Source organism: Giraffa tippelskirchi, chromosome 5 (assembly GCF_054371585.1).
Source record: "Giraffa tippelskirchi isolate mGirTip1 chromosome 5, T2T-mGirTip1v1.2.pri, whole genome shotgun sequence".
Classification (NCBI taxonomy): domain Eukaryota; kingdom Metazoa; phylum Chordata; class Mammalia; order Artiodactyla; family Giraffidae; genus Giraffa; species Giraffa tippelskirchi.
The window spans coordinates 101030990-101051728 of NC_137279.1; the positions used below are offsets into that span (position 1 = coordinate 101030990).

The window sequence follows — 20739 nt, forward strand, 5'->3', positions numbered from 1 at the left end:
GTGGGTTGCCATTTCCTTCTCCAAGGGATATTCCTGGCCCAGGGTTCGAAGCTGCATCTCTGCATTGGCAGGCCTCTTTACCACTGAGCCACCGGGGAAGCCCTTATTCACTTGACTGCTGCTGCTGCTGCTAAGTCGCTTCAGTTGTGCCCGACTCTGTGCGACCCCATAGACGGCAGGCCACCAGGCTCCGCCGTTCCTGGGATTCTCCAGGCAAGAACACTGGAGTGGGTTGCCATTTCCTTCTCCAGTGCATGAAAGGGAAAAGTGAAAGTGAAGTCGCTCAGTCGTGTCCGACTCTTAGCGACCCCATAGACTGTAGCCAACCAGGCCCCTCCGTCCATGAGATTTTCCAGGCAAGGGTACTGGAGTGGGGTGCCATTGCCTTCTCCGATTCACTTGACTACTTCACCTTATATTCAACATGGATTAGGACCCGGGGGAAGCACTTGGTGCGAAGTTCGTTTGTGCTTCCTGTTCCTGAAAGTCCCATCCTGGGATGGTTGAATCTCCTTCCTCATCAGAGGTTTGTGGCCGGAATGTAGGGTACCTGCTTGTTTCCCTCTGCCATCCCCAGACTGACACACTCCACTTCATATGAGAGAGGACAGCTCCTTCTGTCTGTAAGGGGCCTGCTCTTTTACTCTCTGTGACCACTCCCCATGCCTCCTGTCAAAAGCAGCCAGAATGGCTTGGGGTCAGATCTTCTCCATTTAATTTTCTCTCATTCCTTTCCCATCTGGCACAGCATGGAGCTGCAGGAGGCTGAAAAGAAGGAAGTGCCTGAAGAATCCAAGGATGAATGTGCCTTGATGCCTTCAATTTTCCAAGGAAGTTCTGACAGCCCCCAGCCTTGCAGTGATGATACATTGAAATTTAATGAACTGGAAGTAGACCTTGGTCCAGATGGAGCCGCTGGTTGCTCTCATGCTAAAGAAGATGAAATTCCAAGCAATATCTCAGGTAGCCCCCATATTATTTCTCCTCACAAGCCGAGTAGACCAAGGAAGGTCATCTCTAAGGACAGGTTGTATAGACACATCTTAGCTGAAACCAGGGAAACGGATCTATTATGGAACACAGACATCAGGTGGGTCAGGGAGCTCTCATTCATTTTTTGGCTCCGGGCTTGTCTCTGTCACCCTGACCCCAGTATCAGGCATTTGACACAAAGCACTTGTGACAACTCTCAACCACCTCAGCTGGAAATCCACAGGAGGTGTCTGTCAGAACTCGTTTGGAGCCAGTGTGTTGTTCCCCGCAATGAGTTAAATTTTTGTCAATGTTCGTGGCCTCTCCAGAAGTGATGACAGACTTGCCTCTTTATAAGGAGAGGTGATTTCCATCATGTGTTTTACTGCGCTCAGCCCCAGTCTCCCTTTTCTCGATGTTGGCAGGTCTTAGCTAAGATGGTATCTGACACCAAGACAGACACAACTGTCCCATTGCCTTGCTTGGATGTTTCCATGAAGTAAGGCTGGGCTCTGGCAGTTCCTCCAGCTTCAAATGGTCATGGTTTCTGTGTAGCACCAAAGATTCTTTTTGATTTGAAGGTTAATAGATTTCACTGGGCTTCCCTGGTGGCTCAGATGGTAAAGAATCTGCCCGCAATGCAGGAGACCCAGGTTCAATCCCTGTATCATGAAGATCCTCTGGACAAGAGAATGGCACCCACTCTAGTATTCTTGGGTGGAGAATTCAATGGACAGAGAGGAGCCTGGTGGGCTATAGTCCATGCGGTCACAAAGAGACCGCCACTACTGAGCGGCTAACGCTTTCACAATTCACCCATCACTCTAGTCTCAAGTATAAATTCCTCTAAACCATCAACAACCACATAGTCTGATGGGACCAAGCAGCACTATAGAAATAATTCTAGAAAATAACTCAGCTCATTTTCTAGCATCTCTGTGGAAGATACATTTTTAAGTGCTTCTACAGACTCAGAACGAAGGCTGTTGGGAGAGATACCAGATCAAGCAGCAAATTTCCTCGATGGGTCTGGAAGCAGTCCAGTCTAATTCTCATACGACTTAAGTGTCCTAGAATATCTTTGCTAAAGAATTATGTTCTTGCAATTAGAATATTAAGGTCCCTGTTGTATATGTGTTTCCTGAGTAGATATGTGTGAGATCTGATTTGCTTCTCATGACCTGCTGTCTCTGAATTTCCTACTAGACAATGAAAACGATCACAAGCAAGTGAGTGGACAAGAGCTCTCATTTCCCAGGTAATTTGAAGATCTGTGGGCTGTGAATGTCAGTGGTGACAGCAGGAGACCTCAGATCCAGAGAAAAATAGAAAGTACTCTATGTAACTCTTTCATCTATTCATGCAGCAGCAAGTATCTCTTTAGTAGTGTTGTCTATTTATGTTTCACAAGTTTGTGCGTTTCAGTTTTTCAATCCTTCAAGTTTAGTAATGTACAGTGAGTTGTCCCAGGTGAAATAACTAAACCTGGGAGTTCCTGTATTCGTGTGTTTTCTCCTGAGTGGTTAAAGTAGGGTGAGAGACTATGGGTCTTACACTGGTTTGGCATCAGCATGTTGGTAAATATTTGATTTCAAGGGAGGAAAATCGAACGATATTCATATTACAACAAAATATTGAAAAAAATAGTTCTTGAAGGCAGAATATCTAGTCTATACCTCCTTTTTCTCCAACTCTGAAAAACTGATCTTGAAGCTATATTTGTGCCAAGAAATATTTTAAAATTGAATGGAATAGAGTCCAAACTCAAACACATCTTTAACTTCTTAAAAGCTGTGTTCACTTGGACACAGGATATCCAGATCAATACAATCTGTGCAGAAAAGTCTGAACCACTGTCCCTGCCTTCTGTGTGTGCTGGGGGTGGTGACGTTAGCATGTAGGGAAAATTCCATCTCCTCCTTCAACCGCTGGTTGTGTGCCCAGTGCCCAGAGAACCTGCTGTCTCTCTCCTACCCCATGGCACCCACACTCCACTCCACATCAGGAGGAGTTACTTCCCTCCTTAAGGGGACTGCCCTTTTGCTTTCTGTGAGCAAACTCAATGCCTGTCATGAAAACCAGCCAGATAGCTTGGGGTCGAATCCTCTTAATTTTCTGTCATCCCTTCTCCACCTGACACAGCGTGAACTTGCTGGATGTTGAAAAGAAGGTGGTGTTCCAGCAATCCCAAGATGAATGTGTTTCAGTACCTTCCACTCTCCAGGAAGGTTCTGCCTGCAACCAGCCTTCCAGTGATGGAAAATTTGCATTTGATGAAGAGAATGTGGAGTCTGCCATGGATGGAGCCTGTGGTTGCTCTCATGCTGAAGAGGATGAAATTTCGACTGGTCTCCCAGGTAGTCTTCGATATATCTGTTAGTCTACTCTGGGAGAATGATCCCGTTTGATAGACCCTATGCTTCCATACTGAAGCCTGATTTGAACCAGACTCTATAGTTGCATTTAAAATGAGACATTCTATGAATGAACTTTTCTAAGTTCCCTGTCATGGTTGTCCCTGGGGTAAACCACTCTACCCAAGGTGGTCCAGCCAGACTCACATGAACCTTAGCAATTGTGGCACAGGAGGTACAAAGGCTTCCTAATTTTGAATGAACCTCTTATCTCACAGGAAATGCTTTAATTGTCATTTCTGGGTAATGTCCCTGCGTTCCTACACCTGTCCAAGGCTTTTTGCAGTCTTGTTTATTTCTTTGGAGATGTCACGACTTTCGTTCACGTCTGTCAACCCATAGCCTCTCTCTTTTCCTTGGACTTATCTTGTTCGAAGTTTCTGATAGCAGAAGGTAATGCGCACTGTCAGTTTTTGGTATGTTTCTCTGAGGTAACGGAAAAGGCAATGGGAACCCACTCCAGTACTCTTGCCTGGAAAATCCCATGGATGGAGTAGCCTGGTAGGCTCCATGGGGTCGCGAAGTCCATGGGGACACGACTGTGCGACTTCACTTTCACTTTTCACTTTCATGCATTGAGAAGGAAATGGCAACCCCCTCCAGTGTCTTGCCTGGAGAATCCCAGCGACGGGGGATCCTGGTGGTCTGCCGTCTATGAGGTCGCACAGACGGACACGACTGAAGCGACTTAGCAGCAGCAGCAGCAGCTCTGAGGGAAGACAGGGCCCTGGAACTTCCCAACCTGATGAATGGCCTCTGTTTGCAGCTTTGAGATTCATTTGACTTGATGGTGTGTGGATTCCACTCCCATTTAATCTCAGTGTGAAATCACTTATCCCATTAATAAACAACATTTCAGATGAAAAAAGCCTGAGTATTATAGCAGGCTGAGGATATAATTAAGTTGTTCCCCAGGAACTGTGGGGAAAAGGATATATTTAGCTGTTTGCACAGACTGGGGATCAGGATACTCTGCCGATGACATATCATATCAAGGAAATTTGTCCAATGGCTCAAGAAGGAAACCCAGTGCCTTCTTCTGAGGCTCATTCTAGGGCCTCCTGGATTATTTCTGTCTCAATAGCCTGTTACCACATTCTGAAGATAGGCACAGGATTGGGCGTTTTGGAAAGGCATTTGCCTGACATAACTCTTCTGTTAATTTCTTTGCAGAAAACCAGAATGGTCACGATGACCTGAAAGGAGCAGCGGTTGTGGCCCCGAGGTAATTTTGAATATCTGTGGGCTCCTGTACAGTGATAACCTCTGCAGACCTCTGATCCGGGGAAAGACAGAAAGTGCTGAATGTATTGTGTCGTCAGTTTTGCCCACCACTATTATTCTTTTTCATAATGTTCTCTGCTTTCACTGTGGTACTTGTATTGTTTCCAATTTCTTATTTACTGGTCAAGTTTCCACCCCAAGTCAGTCGACCCAGGTGAACTAAGTCAGAGTGATTTTTTTGCACTCAATTTTTCTATCAGGTGTGGTTTCTAGAGTGAGATGCATATCTGCTATATGTTTGGTGTTAGCATGCTGGCATGTGTGTCATAGTAATGTCAATGCCATGTAAGTGGAAGTGTGAAAGCCACTACTCCGTGTCCCTGTATGTGAGGCGTGACTGTACCATCACAGAGAAATCTGTCTGTTCATCAGCCTGTTATTTGGTCAGACCACTGAGCACCTACTGCTTTTTCTCTCTTCTGCCGCTGTGAAACCACGCTGTGTCTCACACACAAAACAGAGTTTTCTCCCTGTCATGGATCAGACCCTTGGCTTCACCACTCAAACATTCCATCAAAACCAGATAGGACTGTACAGTTTCTGATAAGTCTTGGCTTAATCTTTTGCCGTCCCTCCCCACCAGGTTCAACAGACAGCTGCCACAGATGATAGAGAATGGAGTCCCACAGGACTCTCTAGATGAACACTACCTGACTTACTCGGTTCTTCCTGACCTGTCAGACTCCTTCTGGCCTTATCGGAGCAATGCCATCTTCTCACCTGAGGACGTGGATGTGTCTTATGCTCGGGATGTAACCAGTGAGTATTTTCTTGTGATAGAACTCCACCTATATGCCCAGGTAGACTCTGTACGCTTCGTACTCCCCACCTCTGGGGTGCTGAGGTTTGTCATCCCTGTTGGAAGCGCTGTAGACAGTGATTTGGATGAGACTCTGTGGTAGAGTTTTAAGTACAGACATCAGGTGGGTCTGGGAGCTATGCTGTCTTCTTCATTCAGGTGGAGCCTACGGGTCCGGCCCCAAGTTAGGTCATGGACTCAAGGCTGGTGTGACACGCTCACTCACTTGTATGTTTGCAGGTGTCCGGAGATGACTGTTTTTTCCTGACTCCAATGCAATGTCTCTTCTTGCCCACAATGCTCCCATCTCCATACCCAAGTGTCCCTGGAATTTCTGTGCCTTTCCAGAGGCGCTAACAGCCTTAATGATTTGTTGCTTCCCTGGTGTCACTGCTGTCATCCCCGGTGTCTGTCTCCTCTAAATTGCTTGTCTTAGCAAACCAAGCATCTGGACCCCAGGATGCAAAGAGCCCTCCCATCACCTTGCTTGTAGGTTTCTGCAAAGCACGGCAGAGCCCTGGCATTTTCCCACCCCATGAATGACTGAAGGTTCCGTGTAACAACTAGGATTCATGTGATTCTAGGTTTTGTTCATTCCACTCATCGTTCTGCTAAAGTAGTCAGCTTATGATGAGAAAGGCCTGAGTATGACAATATTCTGCTCGATTGCTGTGGGCTATTCCCCAGACTCTGTGGGGAAGATGAATCTTGAACTTTTTACTCAGACTTGGAAGAGGATACTGTGGTGAGAATCTACCAGGGAAGGGAGATCTGGCCTGATGGCTCTGAAAAGCAAGCCAAGGAGAGTCCGAGAGATCCAACTGGAGGCATCTGGCATATCCTCCTTAAATAGCCTGTCATCGCAGTGCTGATATTGTCGTCCCCATGGCAGTATTGGACAGTGGATTATTAATTTACACAATGAGATCTGCTAAGTGTTTCTCAACTTGTCTGAATTTATCCACAGAAAATCTTGCTGATCTGGAGGACAAGGAAGATCAAGACATCATCTGTTCTAGGTAACTATGGAGAAACATGGGTCTGACATCAGTGGTGACATTTGGTCATCTCACATGCAGGGGAATCAGAAAGCGCTGAACATGCCTATTTCTTCCATTCAGACAACCACAAATTGTCCCTGGAACAAGGTTGTCTGTTTTCACCCTTCATGAATCCCTCTCAATGATAGTAACTTGCAATCAGTTGAAGCAGGGCTACTGATCAGCCACAGGATTTCTTGGACTCCTCTGTTCTCTCCTTCTTATGAAAACCAGCATGCGATACTTATCTGCCTCTGTCTTTAGTGTTATGACCTTGGCAGGTATTTCATGGCAAGGTAGTATCTAGGAAAAAAAAATTCATGTCACATTGCAGTATTAAAAATACTGGTCTTGGAGACAAGATTTCCAGGAGTCCATTATGATGCCAGAGCTGGTATTCATTTGGATGCAGCATGTAAATTTCAACAAAACTTATGGTGTATTTGAAGTCACCTTTATGTTCTGAGGACGTGTGTGACATGACTGTGTGTCCTGGGGTGGCTCATTTTCCTCCTGAGCTCATTTCTTCTCTGTGCTCAGAGCATCTCATGCTCACTCTCCCTCACTCTCTCTCCCTTTCCCTTTGCAAGCGCCTTCAGACCCCAGATGGGAGTTGTGGGTGGGGGGGATTGTTATACCTCCTTTAAGGGGACTCCCCATTTGTTTTCTGCAACCTCTCCCTTAACCCTCCCACCAAAACCAGCTGTGGCTCTAGGTTGACTAATCCCTCTTGTTTAACCATCTGCTCTCCCAACCCCTCAAATCTCAGTATGGATCAGCTCGTGGTAGAAGAGAATGAAGTCCAGCCGGACTCACTGGATGAATGTTATCTGGCTGCTTCTAGTGGCCATCATCTGACAGGTTCCTGTCATCCTTATAGAAGTGCCTCCTTCCCAACAGAGACAAGAGAAGATTTCTTGGATCTAGGTGTAAACGGTGAGTACTCCCAGACAGGTTCCTAGGCTCAGGTTGATTAGAACTGTGTTCTCAGTTTCAATTTTTAAAAGGCATCTCGAGCCTTTGCATTCTTCTTGCCCCAGGCTGCCCTCTGTCACCTGAACTTATCTCATCAGCACAGGCTTCTGGTATCACGTCAGACCAGAGAGGGCAAGTGGAGGGATCAGGGCAGAATCTCAGCTACCACTGTCTCACCTGCAGGAATTTGTGTAACAGAGCTCTTTTGATCAAGATAAGAATCCTTGTAGTCATGACATTTTGTTGCGAATTTTATTTCTTGAAGTTTCTGGCAAGTTCTCTGGCTTTTCATTCATGATTGCAATCTGCTCCATATTTGTAGCATGTTCTATTGTTCCCCAGCTCTAGATTCTTACCCCTGGGCTGCCAACCTCCCTCTGAAGCATTTAGATACTAGCTCCTGAACATCAAATCTGCCTATGCCCTGTCATTTCCATGAAGCCAAGTATCTGTCTCTGTTGTTCCATCCTCTAGAGACACCCTTGTGTTTCATCCTTTGTGCAGCCAAAAGGAGTCTTCCACGTGCGGGTTATAGTTTCAATGTTTTATGCAATCTCAGTGGCATAACCGCATGGAAACTATCCATAACCTGTGTATCTGATAGGGGTATTGAGCTAATTTATGAGCCAGGTCCCCTTGGGTAGCAGTTCGTAGGGTATGGAAATGAAAACCTAGTATGAAATCCTTCTTGAGCTATTTTTTGACTTTTTCTTTAGGAGAAGTATTTTTATTGTTAGGACTTTGATTCATAAGATCATCTTGATTTCTTATTTCTCATTCTTCCCTGAGGAGCAGAGAAGCAAAGGCTTTCTCAGGATCACAGTAGTTCGCAAACCCGAAAGGGAACACACAGTTATTGTGCCCCTGTTGCCTGCCATGCTCCTTACTAAGTGAGCTCCAAGCGCACTACACCCCATTCAGCCCTCCCAGGCACCCTCTCAGGTGCCTGTGGTGTCTCATAGCGGAGCCGAGGGCGCTGAGGATCAGCAAGGTCCCTTCACTTGGCCCAGACTCCTGGCCACTGGCGGGTGGGACACTGACCTCTCCTGGGCCTGACTCCCTGGCTCAGGCTGTGTCCTCTCCTCTCAGTAGTTGGACCATCCGTGACTAAGAGAGGATGTTGCTCACCTTTTCCTCTTTGCCCCGACCAAATGATTTGCAGCTATGTTAATCTTCAACATAAAGTTGCCAGAGGGCTGCAGAGAACCCCTGTGGTCCCTCACTCAGACCTGCCAGCTCCCTATCCCTCTGTGCACTCTGTCCTGAGAGCAGAGCCAGCGGCTCCTCCAGCCCCTCCAGGTGGAGCCACAGCTCCACGGGGCTCTCTGGAGAATCAGCCAGGGTGAGAGTCCACACCTGTCCCCACCTCCTGCCCCCAGGTCACCTGCTGTCACGATGGGTCCAGGGACACCTTGAATTTGGCTGTGCTGAAGCCATTAAAAAACTGTGGAGCTCTATCTCAGAAACACTGACAGCCGGGTGTGGGTTCCTGTGAAGGGGATGAGTGAGGCTCAGACATGTGTCTCAGAAGTGAGATGTCAGTGATACGGCCCAGTCCTGCGAGTCCATTGTACACAGTGGGCCGGGAAAGGCCAAATCCCCACAGATGGATTGAGATGGATGAATGGAATATCTAAACTATACAGGGATCCATCCTGTGTCTTGAGTTTCATGATAACCTGAGTCCAGTGTGGATAGCTGTTATGCAGCCATGTGGGTACAAGTAGTCAGGTCTACCCCATCCTCTCTGTACAAGGAGAAACCCTGCAGAAACAACACAAACACCTGATTTTTAAATTACAACTTGATCTTCTATTGGAGGACTTTCCCCACACTAGCAATATTGGGCAGAATTGTTGATGTTGGATAAAATGTTCGGTTATTTTATATTCTGTCAGTGGAAAGAATACTCAAAGCATAGGTCTAATAAAACCCATTCTCAAGAAAAGACAAAGAAAATTAGATGATGAAGTTACACAACGATAATTAAAAACAATCCTAGACATTGATTCAAAATAACATTGGAGAATGAGGGGATATGTAGTTTTGACAGTTCTTTCAAACACCAAATTTTATACGAGGATTTACCCTTTACCCAATATGAATTATCCTAAAATCTGATCAAGTGTCCTAAAATAGGAGGATGAATGATTAATGAACTTGGCCTGATGGAAATATGAAGGGCACACCAGACTGAGAGAAGTGCTTTTGGAAAAAGCCCCGGAAGCTCGCAGAGGCTCCTGGTGCAGGGCTGGGGTCAGAAAGGGGCCAGCCTGAGTCCTGGGAGGATTTGCAGAGGGAGTTGTGGGCAGTGATGTTGCAGAAGAAAGAGGGACTAGAAGACAGGAGCACTGGAAAGGCGAGTGAGGAGGTTAGATCTGTGGAGCAGAGAAGGGAGGATGAATTTCCATCAACTGAGGAACATGTGATAAAACAGGATTGGGGGGTGATAAGACAGGTGACCTTTGAGAGCGTGGAGAGGACTGAATCAGAGAAAACAGTTAGAAGGAGGTTGGATGAATCTTTGAGGAGAGTCAGGCACAGATGCTGTCTGGAAGACTAAGAGGTAAGAGATCCATGAGAGACAGTTAAACAAACCTTGTTGAGGGTGCAGATGCATCAGCAGGAGGTGAGAGGAGAGCCCCACAGCAATGTAGAGCAGGCCCTGGCGGCTGTGACCTCACATGAGCCTGACCTGGACCTGAGGAGGGTACTTGATATCTTTGGTTAGCCCACGTTCTGAGACTATGTCCTCATTTCACAGTAGAAATAGAAACAGATTTCATTAGGAGCACTGTCCAGGCACCAGTGGAGGAACGTGTATTGAAGGAGTATACATTGTGTCTCTCTCTAAAGAGACACAGGCGTGTTTCCAAGAGGGTCTCAGACCTCTTCTCCACTAGTCCTAGCTGCTAATACCATGCACCCCCCAGTCTGCTCCATGTGGAATAGATTTTCTTCTATATATACATGTATGGTTGAGTGAAAGCATAGGCAAAAATTTCAAGCAAGGAAGTTCAAAAGGGTCTGGCGTGTACTCGTATCTTTCAGCTCAAATTCTAGTAGTACCTGAAGCCTTCAGGCCATATGTCTCTCCCTGTTCTTTTATTCCTGTGGGCAGATATCAACAACTCTTTCTCCCCCCATGCCTAGAGGCTTGTCTAGATCCTTTTCTCTAGGTTACAAGACTGAGGCTAAGAACAGAATACGAGGCTTGACCTCCTGTGTCACCCAAACCCTCTAGACTCAAGTGTCTGATTTCTCATTTCAAGAAATTGCAGCCTGGCACCTGCCTTCTCACCACCCCAGTCACAGCCAGAAATATGGCATCTTCTTCACATCGATGTCTGCCTTTGTTGTCTGGGTTTCTGGGTGGTTTCACTCATGGGCAAGGACGGTAGAAATGGGTGTCCAGAGAGGACTTAGCAAGGAAAAGCTTCCACTGGTCCTGAACCCTCCTTTCTTTTCAGGTGACCCCTGGGTGGACTGTCACCAGGGGCCTGTGAGTTTCCCAGGGTCAGAGGTGCAAACTCCACAAGCACAGCTTCAGGAAAGCACCCACGTGACCAATTGTCTGCAGCGGCAGCTGGACCAGCACTTTGACTGTGGTGACAGCAAAGCCATGCTTGGTCTTTCTTCCACCACCCAGGGCTTTCCCACCAACCCTGATTCTGGAAACCAAGGACCACTCTTTCTGGGTAAGAAAGAAAAGGGGATTCGAAAGCTCTGGTCCATGTACTGGTCCTCACACAGCTGTGGGTGAAGGAGGCAGAGGGCCTCTCCCATGCCCGCTGTCGGCCCAGTTGAAACCTGTGACCCTCTACCAGAATGAGGTGAGCAAGAACCTGGGCCTCAGGAGCAGCTCAGCCTCAGGCCCTGGTTCTGCATATTCCTGCTTGTTTAACTGAGCCACGTTGTTTATCTTCCTAGGTATTTACCTCTCTCGTCCCTCATCTGAACACTTGAAAAATTCTCTCCTTTGCATGATTGTTGGGAATTGTAAACAACATAATGTCCAGAGTGTCTGATTCACTAAAATTTGTTTGATAACCACTATGAATATAGAATATCTAAGCGTTGTGTCTTTCTGGTGCTTTAACACTTACAAAATCATTGCACAATGGTTGTTTCCTCTATGGTAGCATAGGCTTTATGGTCTACCCTTTCTCTAGACCCCATCTTCCCTTGCTTTCTCAGAAAGGTAGCTTGGCAATGTTTTCCTCTTCGTTCAACATGTGTCATCAAGGCGATTTACTCCTGTTGGGTGCTCTCAGTAACAGTGTATTAGCAACATTCAGTAGGAGTGTAAACACTGGCCCTGCAACTCAGTCCCATGTTTGCTTTTCATATCCAATTGATTTTCCTCATTGTACCTTCATTTTAGAATAAAGGGCTACCCTCATTTCTGAAGTGCACCCACCTGTCCCTTTTACGATACTCCATTTAAGTCCTTCTCTCCACTCATCTCCATGTCCGTCTCCTAGTTTTCCTCTCCTCTGGGTCCACATCTGTTCAAATTTCCTTAAAAGAGCTTTCAGACCCTCACATCCATTTCATCTGGGACGTATTCATCCTTACCCTCCATTGCTCTCCACATCGTCCCCTGGACCCTGACTCGACCTGGTGCTCATCCCTCAGGCTGTGGCCTCATCTGAGGAATAAGGAGAGACCCATGTCCTCAGGTAGAGGTGAGATAAGAAGGAGACGCCTTGTGGCAGCATGGAGAGTCTCAAGGAAAGTGCCCAGGGAGGGCCGGGATGCAGAGCCTGACAAGAGCCACTAGGTCTTGCGGTGTTTCTTGTCTTCTCTTCCCTCTCGTGTCTCCTTTTCTTGTGCTTGGCCTCCCACATTCTCAGCCAAGACTGAACCTCACTGGCTCGGTCACTCTGTTTCCTGCTCACCTCCCACGGAGTCCTGAGCATAAACCCAGGCTTCACAGCAGATTTTGCAGCAAAGGGTAGTTTTAATGCCCTTTACTTTCACACCCCTCCACACTGTGGCTCCCACCCACTGCTCATATCTCCTAGTTCCTGTCACCAAACAGAGCTTCTTGCTCCTTCTTCTTATTTTTCTATTTTGTTTTCCAAGTTCAACTTATCAGGAAGCCAATAGAATGACCCATTCAATAGCTCCAATCCTTCACTCATTTATTCCATCACAAACACACTCACTTGTGAGTCTTCTTCCATTTTTATCATATCGTCTATGTCTTATTTAAATTATATATACATATCATATGTAGTGTGTTTACATATATATGAAGTCTATATTCATGCACATTAAAAATCCTTCCAATTTACACTTCCCCACTTCTTTTCTCTCATGAGGTTTTCCTTCAATTTTGACTTTGCTTCATCTCTTCCCAGCCAACAGTACAAACTGCATCCTGTAGGAGTTTCTTGCCTTTGTCTTTTCTACCTAGGAATTTCTGTTGTCATCCGTTTTATTCTTCTTGGCTCATTTTTGGCATCCGGAAGCATGTTTGCCCTGTGGCACACTTAACAATCCTGGGTAGTATAAGGAAGATCAGCAAAAAAGAAAATATAAAACTATCCCCATTGTCTTCACCTACCCATGGGCTTTCAGATGGCCTTTCTTGTTCCTGGACACTTTCTGTACCTGATGTCCTCCTTGGGTGAAGGAGTAAGTCTTCGTAAATCATGATTAACAATGGATCCTGTTGGTTGTGGTTTTATCTTCAGAGCTGGATGCTTCCATCAGAATGAAGAACCCTCCCAAGCTGGAAGGTGAGGGCGCCGCAGCAGGCGCACACGTGCATCCAGTGTGTAGCAAGATGAAGTGCTTAAGTGTCCTGAAGGAGAAGATTATCAAAAGAAAACTGCTGTTTGGCAAGTGGAGACTGGCATGCAGATTCCCTGGCCTTCAAGCTTAGGGAACAATGGTAATTCCATGTACTTCTACCTTATGCTCATTATCTGTTGTGGCTAAATCTCCCACTAATTGTTCTCTTCCTCATTTGTTCACTCAACAGCTGACACTACCTCTGTGTGGTCTTTCCTCTCTTTTCCATGGGGGCTGCCACCCTGCAGTGCCCTTCCATCTCAATCTCCTCTTTCCACTCGGACCTCTACTGTTTTCCCACTGCTGCCATCCTCATATTCCCTCTGACCTTTCCTATTAGCCACAAGGAAGCCCAGATCCGTGGTCCTCCTCATCAGAATAGCAGCATTTAAGCCACTGAAAACATTGGCCTTAAATCACACACATGCTTGGTTTCTTCACCTTACTTTCCCTGCCCCTGCCTCCAAGTCCACTGCCTCTTTCTTTCAGGATCGTGTCTTAAGGAATCACTCGCATGTGAGTTGGCTTCTGGAGGAAAGTAGCTAGGACAGCCCTTAACCCTCAGCTTTTGCACCTGAATAAGAAACACTGGAACTGAAGGAAAAGGCCTTCATTACTAAAATAAGATAAGACCCTGGGTCATAGGTAGGAGTGCTGCACTCACCTGAGTCATGACTCCCCACAGCCTCTGATAGGCAGAACTTTGCTAATGTGCAGGGGACTTGCAGGAACTCCCTGGAGCTGGCATTAGGTGGAGGACAGTAAATGGCTCCCTAAAGGGACTTTGGGGGAAAGGAGATACAGAAGCCAGGTTTTCAAAATACATAGGGCATGAGATGGACAGGTATTCAGACCTCTCCAGTTTACTCACATGATTCCTTCTCCATATTAGTAAAAGCCCAGAAAAATGAGCTGAGTTGAAATCTGAGGCCAGGGAATGTAGGACAGCATTGTACTGAATTAACTTTGGGCCACGTTTATGAAGACCCAGGGAGATACATGCGAATAAAGATAATCATTGCTTCAGACAATGCAATTGAGAAAGCCAGTTATTTATATGCGAGTAACAGAGAAAGACCAAAACATCTTTAGGGCCAGTGGAGAGAAGTCCATGTTGGATTAGAAGGAGAAAATAAAAAGACTGGTGTGAAATAGTGTAGGTGGTCTAGTGTGTAGTTCTAAATCATGCTGTTGTAAAATGAAAACGGGTTGAGTTTTGAGGTAACATGGATGCCTACACCCAATCCATTGAAATTCTGATTTTAAAGTTCTGGGGATGAGCTTTGGATATCAAAGCTCTGCTAATATGCCTCAAGGATTAGAAGGACTGTGGATCTGATAGGATACAAGGAACCAATATGGCAGTGGCCTATGAGTGGCTGCTTCCTCAAAAAGCTGAATAGTAACAAGTAAGGGAATTTGCATTTTTCTCTCAACAGAACTGTTTTGTAGAGCCTGGAGAAGAGAAAAGAGAAAAAAAGAGATGTAGATAGTTAAGTTAGATATATAATCTCTCTGTTTGGATTCAAGTTTCTCACAATTTTTATAGTAAAAGATACAATAAAACAAAGAAAAAAACATTACATAGACCCCAAAGTATAAAATCAACCCCCACCTTGCCACAAGAATAAAATTTAGTGTTTCCTTTTCTACTGTTAAAATGCCACATGCAGTTAGCTATTCACTAAACTTGTTTCACAGACTACTAACTGGCTCAGAACAGCAGATTCGACAAGTTATTTTTCATGGAATCTATGCTTTATGCAAAAGCCCCGTAATGAATATTAGGCCTTATCCTGCTATATTGATCCTTTGACATGCCCTTCTGTCAGTTCAGTTAAGTTGCTCAGTTCTGTCCAAATCTTTGCCACCCCATGGACTGCAGCATGCCAGGCTTCACTGTTCATCACCAACACCCAGAACTTGCTCACATTCGTGTCCATGGAGTCGATGATGCCATCCAACCATCTCTTCCTCTCTTGTCCCGTTCTCCTCCTGCCTTCAGTCTTTCCCAGCATCAGGGTCTTTTCTAAGGAGTCAACTCTTCACATCAGGTGGCCAAAGTATTGAAGCTTCGGCATCCGCATCAGTCCTTCCAATGAATATTCAGGACTGATCTCCTTTAGGATGGACTGGTTGGATCTGCTTACAGTCCAAGGGACTCTCAAGAGTCTTCTCCAACACCATAGTTGAAAAGCATTAATTCTTCAGCACTCAGCTTTCTTTATGGTCCAACTCTCGTATCCATACATGACTACTGGAAAAACCGTAGCTTTGGCTAGATGGACCTTTGTTGGCAAAGTCATGTCTCTGCTTTTTAATATGCTGTCTCAGTTTCTCATAACTTTTCTACCAAGGAGTAAGCGTCTTTTAATTTCGTGGCTGCAGTCACCATCTGCCGTGATTTTGGAGCCCAAGAAAATTACATCTGTCTCTGTTTCCATTGTTTCCCCATGTCTTTGCCATGAAGTGATGGGACCAGATGCCATGATCTTCTTTTTCTTGAATGCATAGTTTTAAGCCACCCTTTTCACTCTTCACTCACTTTCATCAAGAGGCTCTGTAGTTCCTCTTCGCTCTCTGCTAAAAGGGTGGTGTCATCTGCATATCTCAGGTTATTGATATTTCTCGCGGCAGTCTTGATTCCAGCTGTGCTTCATCCAGCCCAGCATTTCGCATGGTGCACTCTGGGTATAAGTTAAATAATCAAGGTGACAATATACAGCCTTGACATACTCCTTTCTCAGTTTGGAATCAGTCCATGTTCCATGTCCCGTTCTAGTGATGCTTCTTGACCTGCATACGGGTTTCTCAGGAGGCAGGTAACGTGGTCTGGTATTCTCATCTCTTTACGAATTTTCCATAGTTTGTTGTGATCCACACAGTCAAAGGCTTTGGCCTAGTCGATAAAGCAGAAGTAGATGTTTTCCTGGATGTTTTTCTATACACCAGCATAAAATACTAGTAGAGACTCTTTCTTTGAGAAAAGTTTGAGGAAAAGTTGATGAGAATTTAGGATAACTAAACTGAACCCTCTTTCACTTCAGAGTTTTATTTGTGTAGATGTCAAGGATATTCCTAGAAATGCCTTAAGGAAGATCCAGCATGAAATCACCTCCATAGCATTTTGGTGTCCATGGGATGCAAATGGGTTGAGACACAGTGACACTCCCTGCTCTCTTTTCGCTAATTTTATTTTGAGTTTCCCCTTTCCATTCATTCATTCCTCAGTCATTCCTTTCCATTCATTCCTCAGTCTCTTTGGAGCTGGATTTCCCTGGAAAGCCTTATTCCTGCCCAGGAGGATGACCAAACAGCCTCTATTAACTGTTGACTCCTCCAGATTGGAGCTTTTCCCCTTCTCCTCTCCCTTCCCGCAAATATATAGGAAGGGCCTGTGGCCTGGGTTGTCAGTAACAAGTCATGTGGTTTTGGATAGTCCTTAGACCCTTGAAAACCTAGCTCCTCCTCTGTAAATTATGAAACTGGACTTGGATACATTCTGAGGTCCCTATTGGTGCTCACATTCCAGGACTCTCCGGTAGCCTGCTTCTCCTCCTCAGAAGGCGGGGCTGCAGAGGTAAGAAGAGGGTGTCTTTCTCAATTGAGGATCCTCTGCTCCCATAGCAGTCTGTTTCTAATTGTGTTTGAGGGATGCTCAGCACATCCATCCCTGAACGTGTGGGAAAGCATACAGATGAAGGGGATTCAAGAGTGAAATGACCGTTGAGTATTGAGTGGTAGGGATCCAGATGAGGCTCTGAAGAAGCTCTGAGCTGAGATATCCCCAAGCACAGGTGGGGTGAGGACAAGGGTCCTTAGATGCTGCACCACAGGCTAGGTGAAAGTTTAGGGAGGTATTCCTTCGAAATCATGGACCTCACTTTCCTCTCCAGCCAGCCTGTGGCTCTCCCTTCAGCTCGTCCTGTCAACAGGAGCTCTGTCTGCCCCTGGCCCCAGTCACCATGTTGCCATCCCTCCAGGCTCAGCAGGATCTAACAAAGACTCACATTTCTTCTCTCTGTCTGTCTTTCACAGATACCAATTACGTTAGGAACTAAGAAAAGATATCGTCAATTTGAGAAACCACACTATAATATGTACCTTTTCCATTTGATGAAAAAAAAACTCAACCACAGCAACTCAATTTCAACCTCAGCAACGCCAGAGGGATCCTTTCCTGAGAACGAACGTCCCAACCAACGACCACTCTCCACACTCCAAGGGACAGAATTGATGGGAGTAATCCCAGTCATCAGCCTCCGCATGTAATCCTCAGTAAGGTGATCGATGCTTTGATGGACACACAGTTTGGAAAGACCTTAACTCTTGCTCTTCTAAATATTCATCCTCCACACACCAGCATGGGAACAATTAGAAGAAGACAACATATCAACCCGGTCATTCTTTGCCACCGGATGGACTGTGCTCAAAGCAGACAGCATTTACTATACATTGTTCTTGCTTCAAGTGTTTATCCTGTGTTTAATATTGAGGTAGATACCAGATAACTGCAGAATTTAGACTTTGAACCAGACAACTGGCCTGTCTTTTTTCAAACAGTCGATGTTTGCCCCAAAAAGACAACCACAAAAAGGAGATGAGATGTTGTAGGTTCCAAAGGACTAAAAAGATTGTGTTCCTGTATTTCTTTAGTCCTTTGGAACCTCAAACATCTCCTCACCTTTTTGTAGTTGTCCTTGATGGTCGTGACATTGACTTGTTTGCAGAGGATTGGTCAGTTGTCTACTCAAAGGTCTACCTTTTGCAGTTGTCTGATCATTTCCTCATGATTAAATTCAGGTAAACCCTGTTTGCCAAGAACACATCTAGCACATGCTGTGTGCTTCCTAGCGCAGCCTGTTTGGAGGTTAAGAGTGTCCACTTTACCTGTCTCCACGATTATTATTTTAACATTGAACACTGTTATGCAGAGGCTGATAAGATCTGTTCATTGAAAAGGCAGATTTTGTGTCTGTAATGAGTAATTTGATTAGTGGGCTTTTGAGAGTGTATGAATATCGTATTCTATGGTGCTCCTTCTGTAAAAAGTTTACCATCCTTTATTGGTCCCTGATGTGTGTCAATTTCATATCTGTGGTATAGCCAGCATTGTGCTATGGAAAAGACAATCCCTACCCCTAACATATTATTAAAAATATTTTTGAGTTTCAACTTAAGCTCATGCTTTTTTAAAATTCAGTGTTATAATCCATTATTTTCTTAAATGTATTCTTAATTGGAGGCTAACTGCTTTAGAATGTTGCGTTGGTTTCTGCCATACAACAATGGGAATCAAACATAAGTATAAATATGTCCCCTCCTTCTTGAACCTCCTTCCCACCCCTCTCCCATCCACAGTCCACTATTAACATGATTGATTTTATTCATATAAATACTCTTGTTTCTCATGTGCCGTGCTGTGCTTAGTTACTCAGTTGTGTGCGACTCTTTGCAACCCCACGGACTGTAGCCCGCCAGGTTCCTGTGTCTATGGGGATTCTCCAGGCAAGAATACTGGAGTGGGTTGCCATGCTCTACTTCAGGGGATCTTTCCAACCCAGGGATCGAACCCAGGTGTCCACCATTTCAGGCAGATTCCACCAGGAAAGCCCAAGACTACTGGAGTGGGTATCCTGTCCTTTCTCCAGGGAATCCTACAAAACCAGGAATCGATCCGGGGTCTCCTGAATCGCAGGCAGATTCTTTACCAGCTGAGCTACTACCAGGGAAGCCCCTCTGTTTCTCCCTATTCAGTTTTGTATCTTAAACACCTCTCGCATCTTTTAATCTATGTTTACCATTTGTAGTAGATTGTATCTTCTGTGTTTCTTTCTCTGTTATTTTATTTTATTTGTGTATGCATATTTGTTTGTGTCTGTGTGTTTTGCTTGGGATTTGGAAGGCCTGGTAGCTAGTTAGTGCACTAAAATTTCTGACACGTTAGTCCTTTAGTATTTTGTCTCATTTCTAATATTTAAAACATTTTAAATGTTATCTATCAACATCAACTTTTTACTACTGTGAAGATCAAGGACATTGTTCTGCTTTTTCCTTCTGTCTTACCCTTTATATACTGTATTTTTCCTAGCTTTTTTTTTTTTTAATGTGCTAATTGGTAGGATAGAGGTAGGAGCTGGAGGAGGGGCCCACTGGGTCCTTTCGACCCCCTGGTGGCACAAGATGGCTGTCCCACTCTGGGAGTACTAGCAGCCTCCCTGCAGAAGTTTGAGGGTGTACCTAGGCTGCCCCCAGGGCAGGGCCCACGACACAGTGGCTTAAATCTACAATCACATATATTCAGTGATGACCAGATGTACAAAACCCATAGTTTCCTGTCAATTCTTGATGAGCAGAGTTTGTCTTTAAAGATTTCTCATGATGGACTGAGGATTCCTTAAGTTTGATATGTTTAATACTTGTTTTCTGTTGCTTTAATACAGCACAGACAGCTTGGCTAAATATAAAGAACTTGTCCACAATGAGTTCTATTGACTTTTTTAAAAAAATAATGTTTACTTTATAAGTTCTGCTGAGATGCAGAATGTAAATTGATTTTTCTTCACTGAGGGCAAAGGGTGGTCTGGAGCTTCAGGACCATTTTTCTTTTTCAAAAAAAGTCTCTCAGCTCTACTAGGATAGGTCTTAGAACTGACCGTTCCAGGTCTATTTCCCCTAGGTCTCTATGACTTTCTCTCTGATCCTTTCTCACTATCTTTTGTTCATTTCTATTCTGTTTGATGCTTTCATTTTTCATGCAGTGTCCCTGATATGTTTCGATAAATATGTTCTCTATGTACCTTGTCATTTAGCCTTTTTTTTTCAAAGGATTTTCTTTACCTTCAATTTTTTAAATCTCTGCCAGTTCCAATTTCTCATTTCTTCTTTCCTGCGCACTTGTATCTCACGTTCTGTGTTTCTTACATAAAATATTGAAGTTTTTTCCATGTGTATGTATCTTTGAATGCTTTGTTCAGATCAGTTCAAAATATGGATGCCATTTTACATTTTCCAATGTGTTTTGATTGATTTTGAGGCAATCTTTTCATTTGCTGAAATTTTTGACTCTCATTTTACACTTTTTTCTTCTGTCACCTTGGAAGAAATGTCTGCTCTATAGTTTTCATTTTCACATGACTAGGTTACCTGAATGAGAAACAGTTGTTCCAGGTCAGAAGGGATTAGTGCTGTGAGTGGCTTAGCTGATTTCTTTGTTCTAGGTCTGTCTTGTGCAATTACTCTAGCAGAGTTAAGGCTTGGGGGAAAGGCATGGTGTGTCTCTTGATTTGGGGATTCTGTTTCTTCCAGTAGGACCTTTAATTTCTGCCAGTTGCACCATTCTTTTTTCATCACCACGAGTGTCCAAAGGATGCTCCCTTCAGCTTGGTCTCACACCTGATCCCAGTAATTGTGCCTCCTCAAGATTGTCACCCTCTGGTTCTCTGCACTGTTG

At 44.9% G+C, this 20739-nt stretch overlaps 1 protein-coding gene across 1 annotated transcript; it reads left to right on the plus strand.

The window, feature by feature from the left end:
• Positions 1-749: 749 nt before the first annotated feature.
• LOC145504751 (NBPF family member NBPF4-like) lies at positions 750-18461 on the plus strand. The gene is made up of 10 exons (XM_081486058.1): positions 750-963; positions 2179-2230; positions 3115-3329; positions 4560-4611; positions 5254-5429; positions 6437-6488; positions 7279-7445; positions 10955-11182; positions 13187-13386; positions 17325-18461. The coding sequence occupies exons 1-9, from the start codon at positions 750-752 to the stop codon at positions 13375-13377; spliced, it is 1347 nt and encodes a 448-aa protein (XP_081342184.1). The 3' UTR covers positions 13378-13386; positions 17325-18461.
• Positions 18462-20739: the final 2278 nt, after the last annotated feature.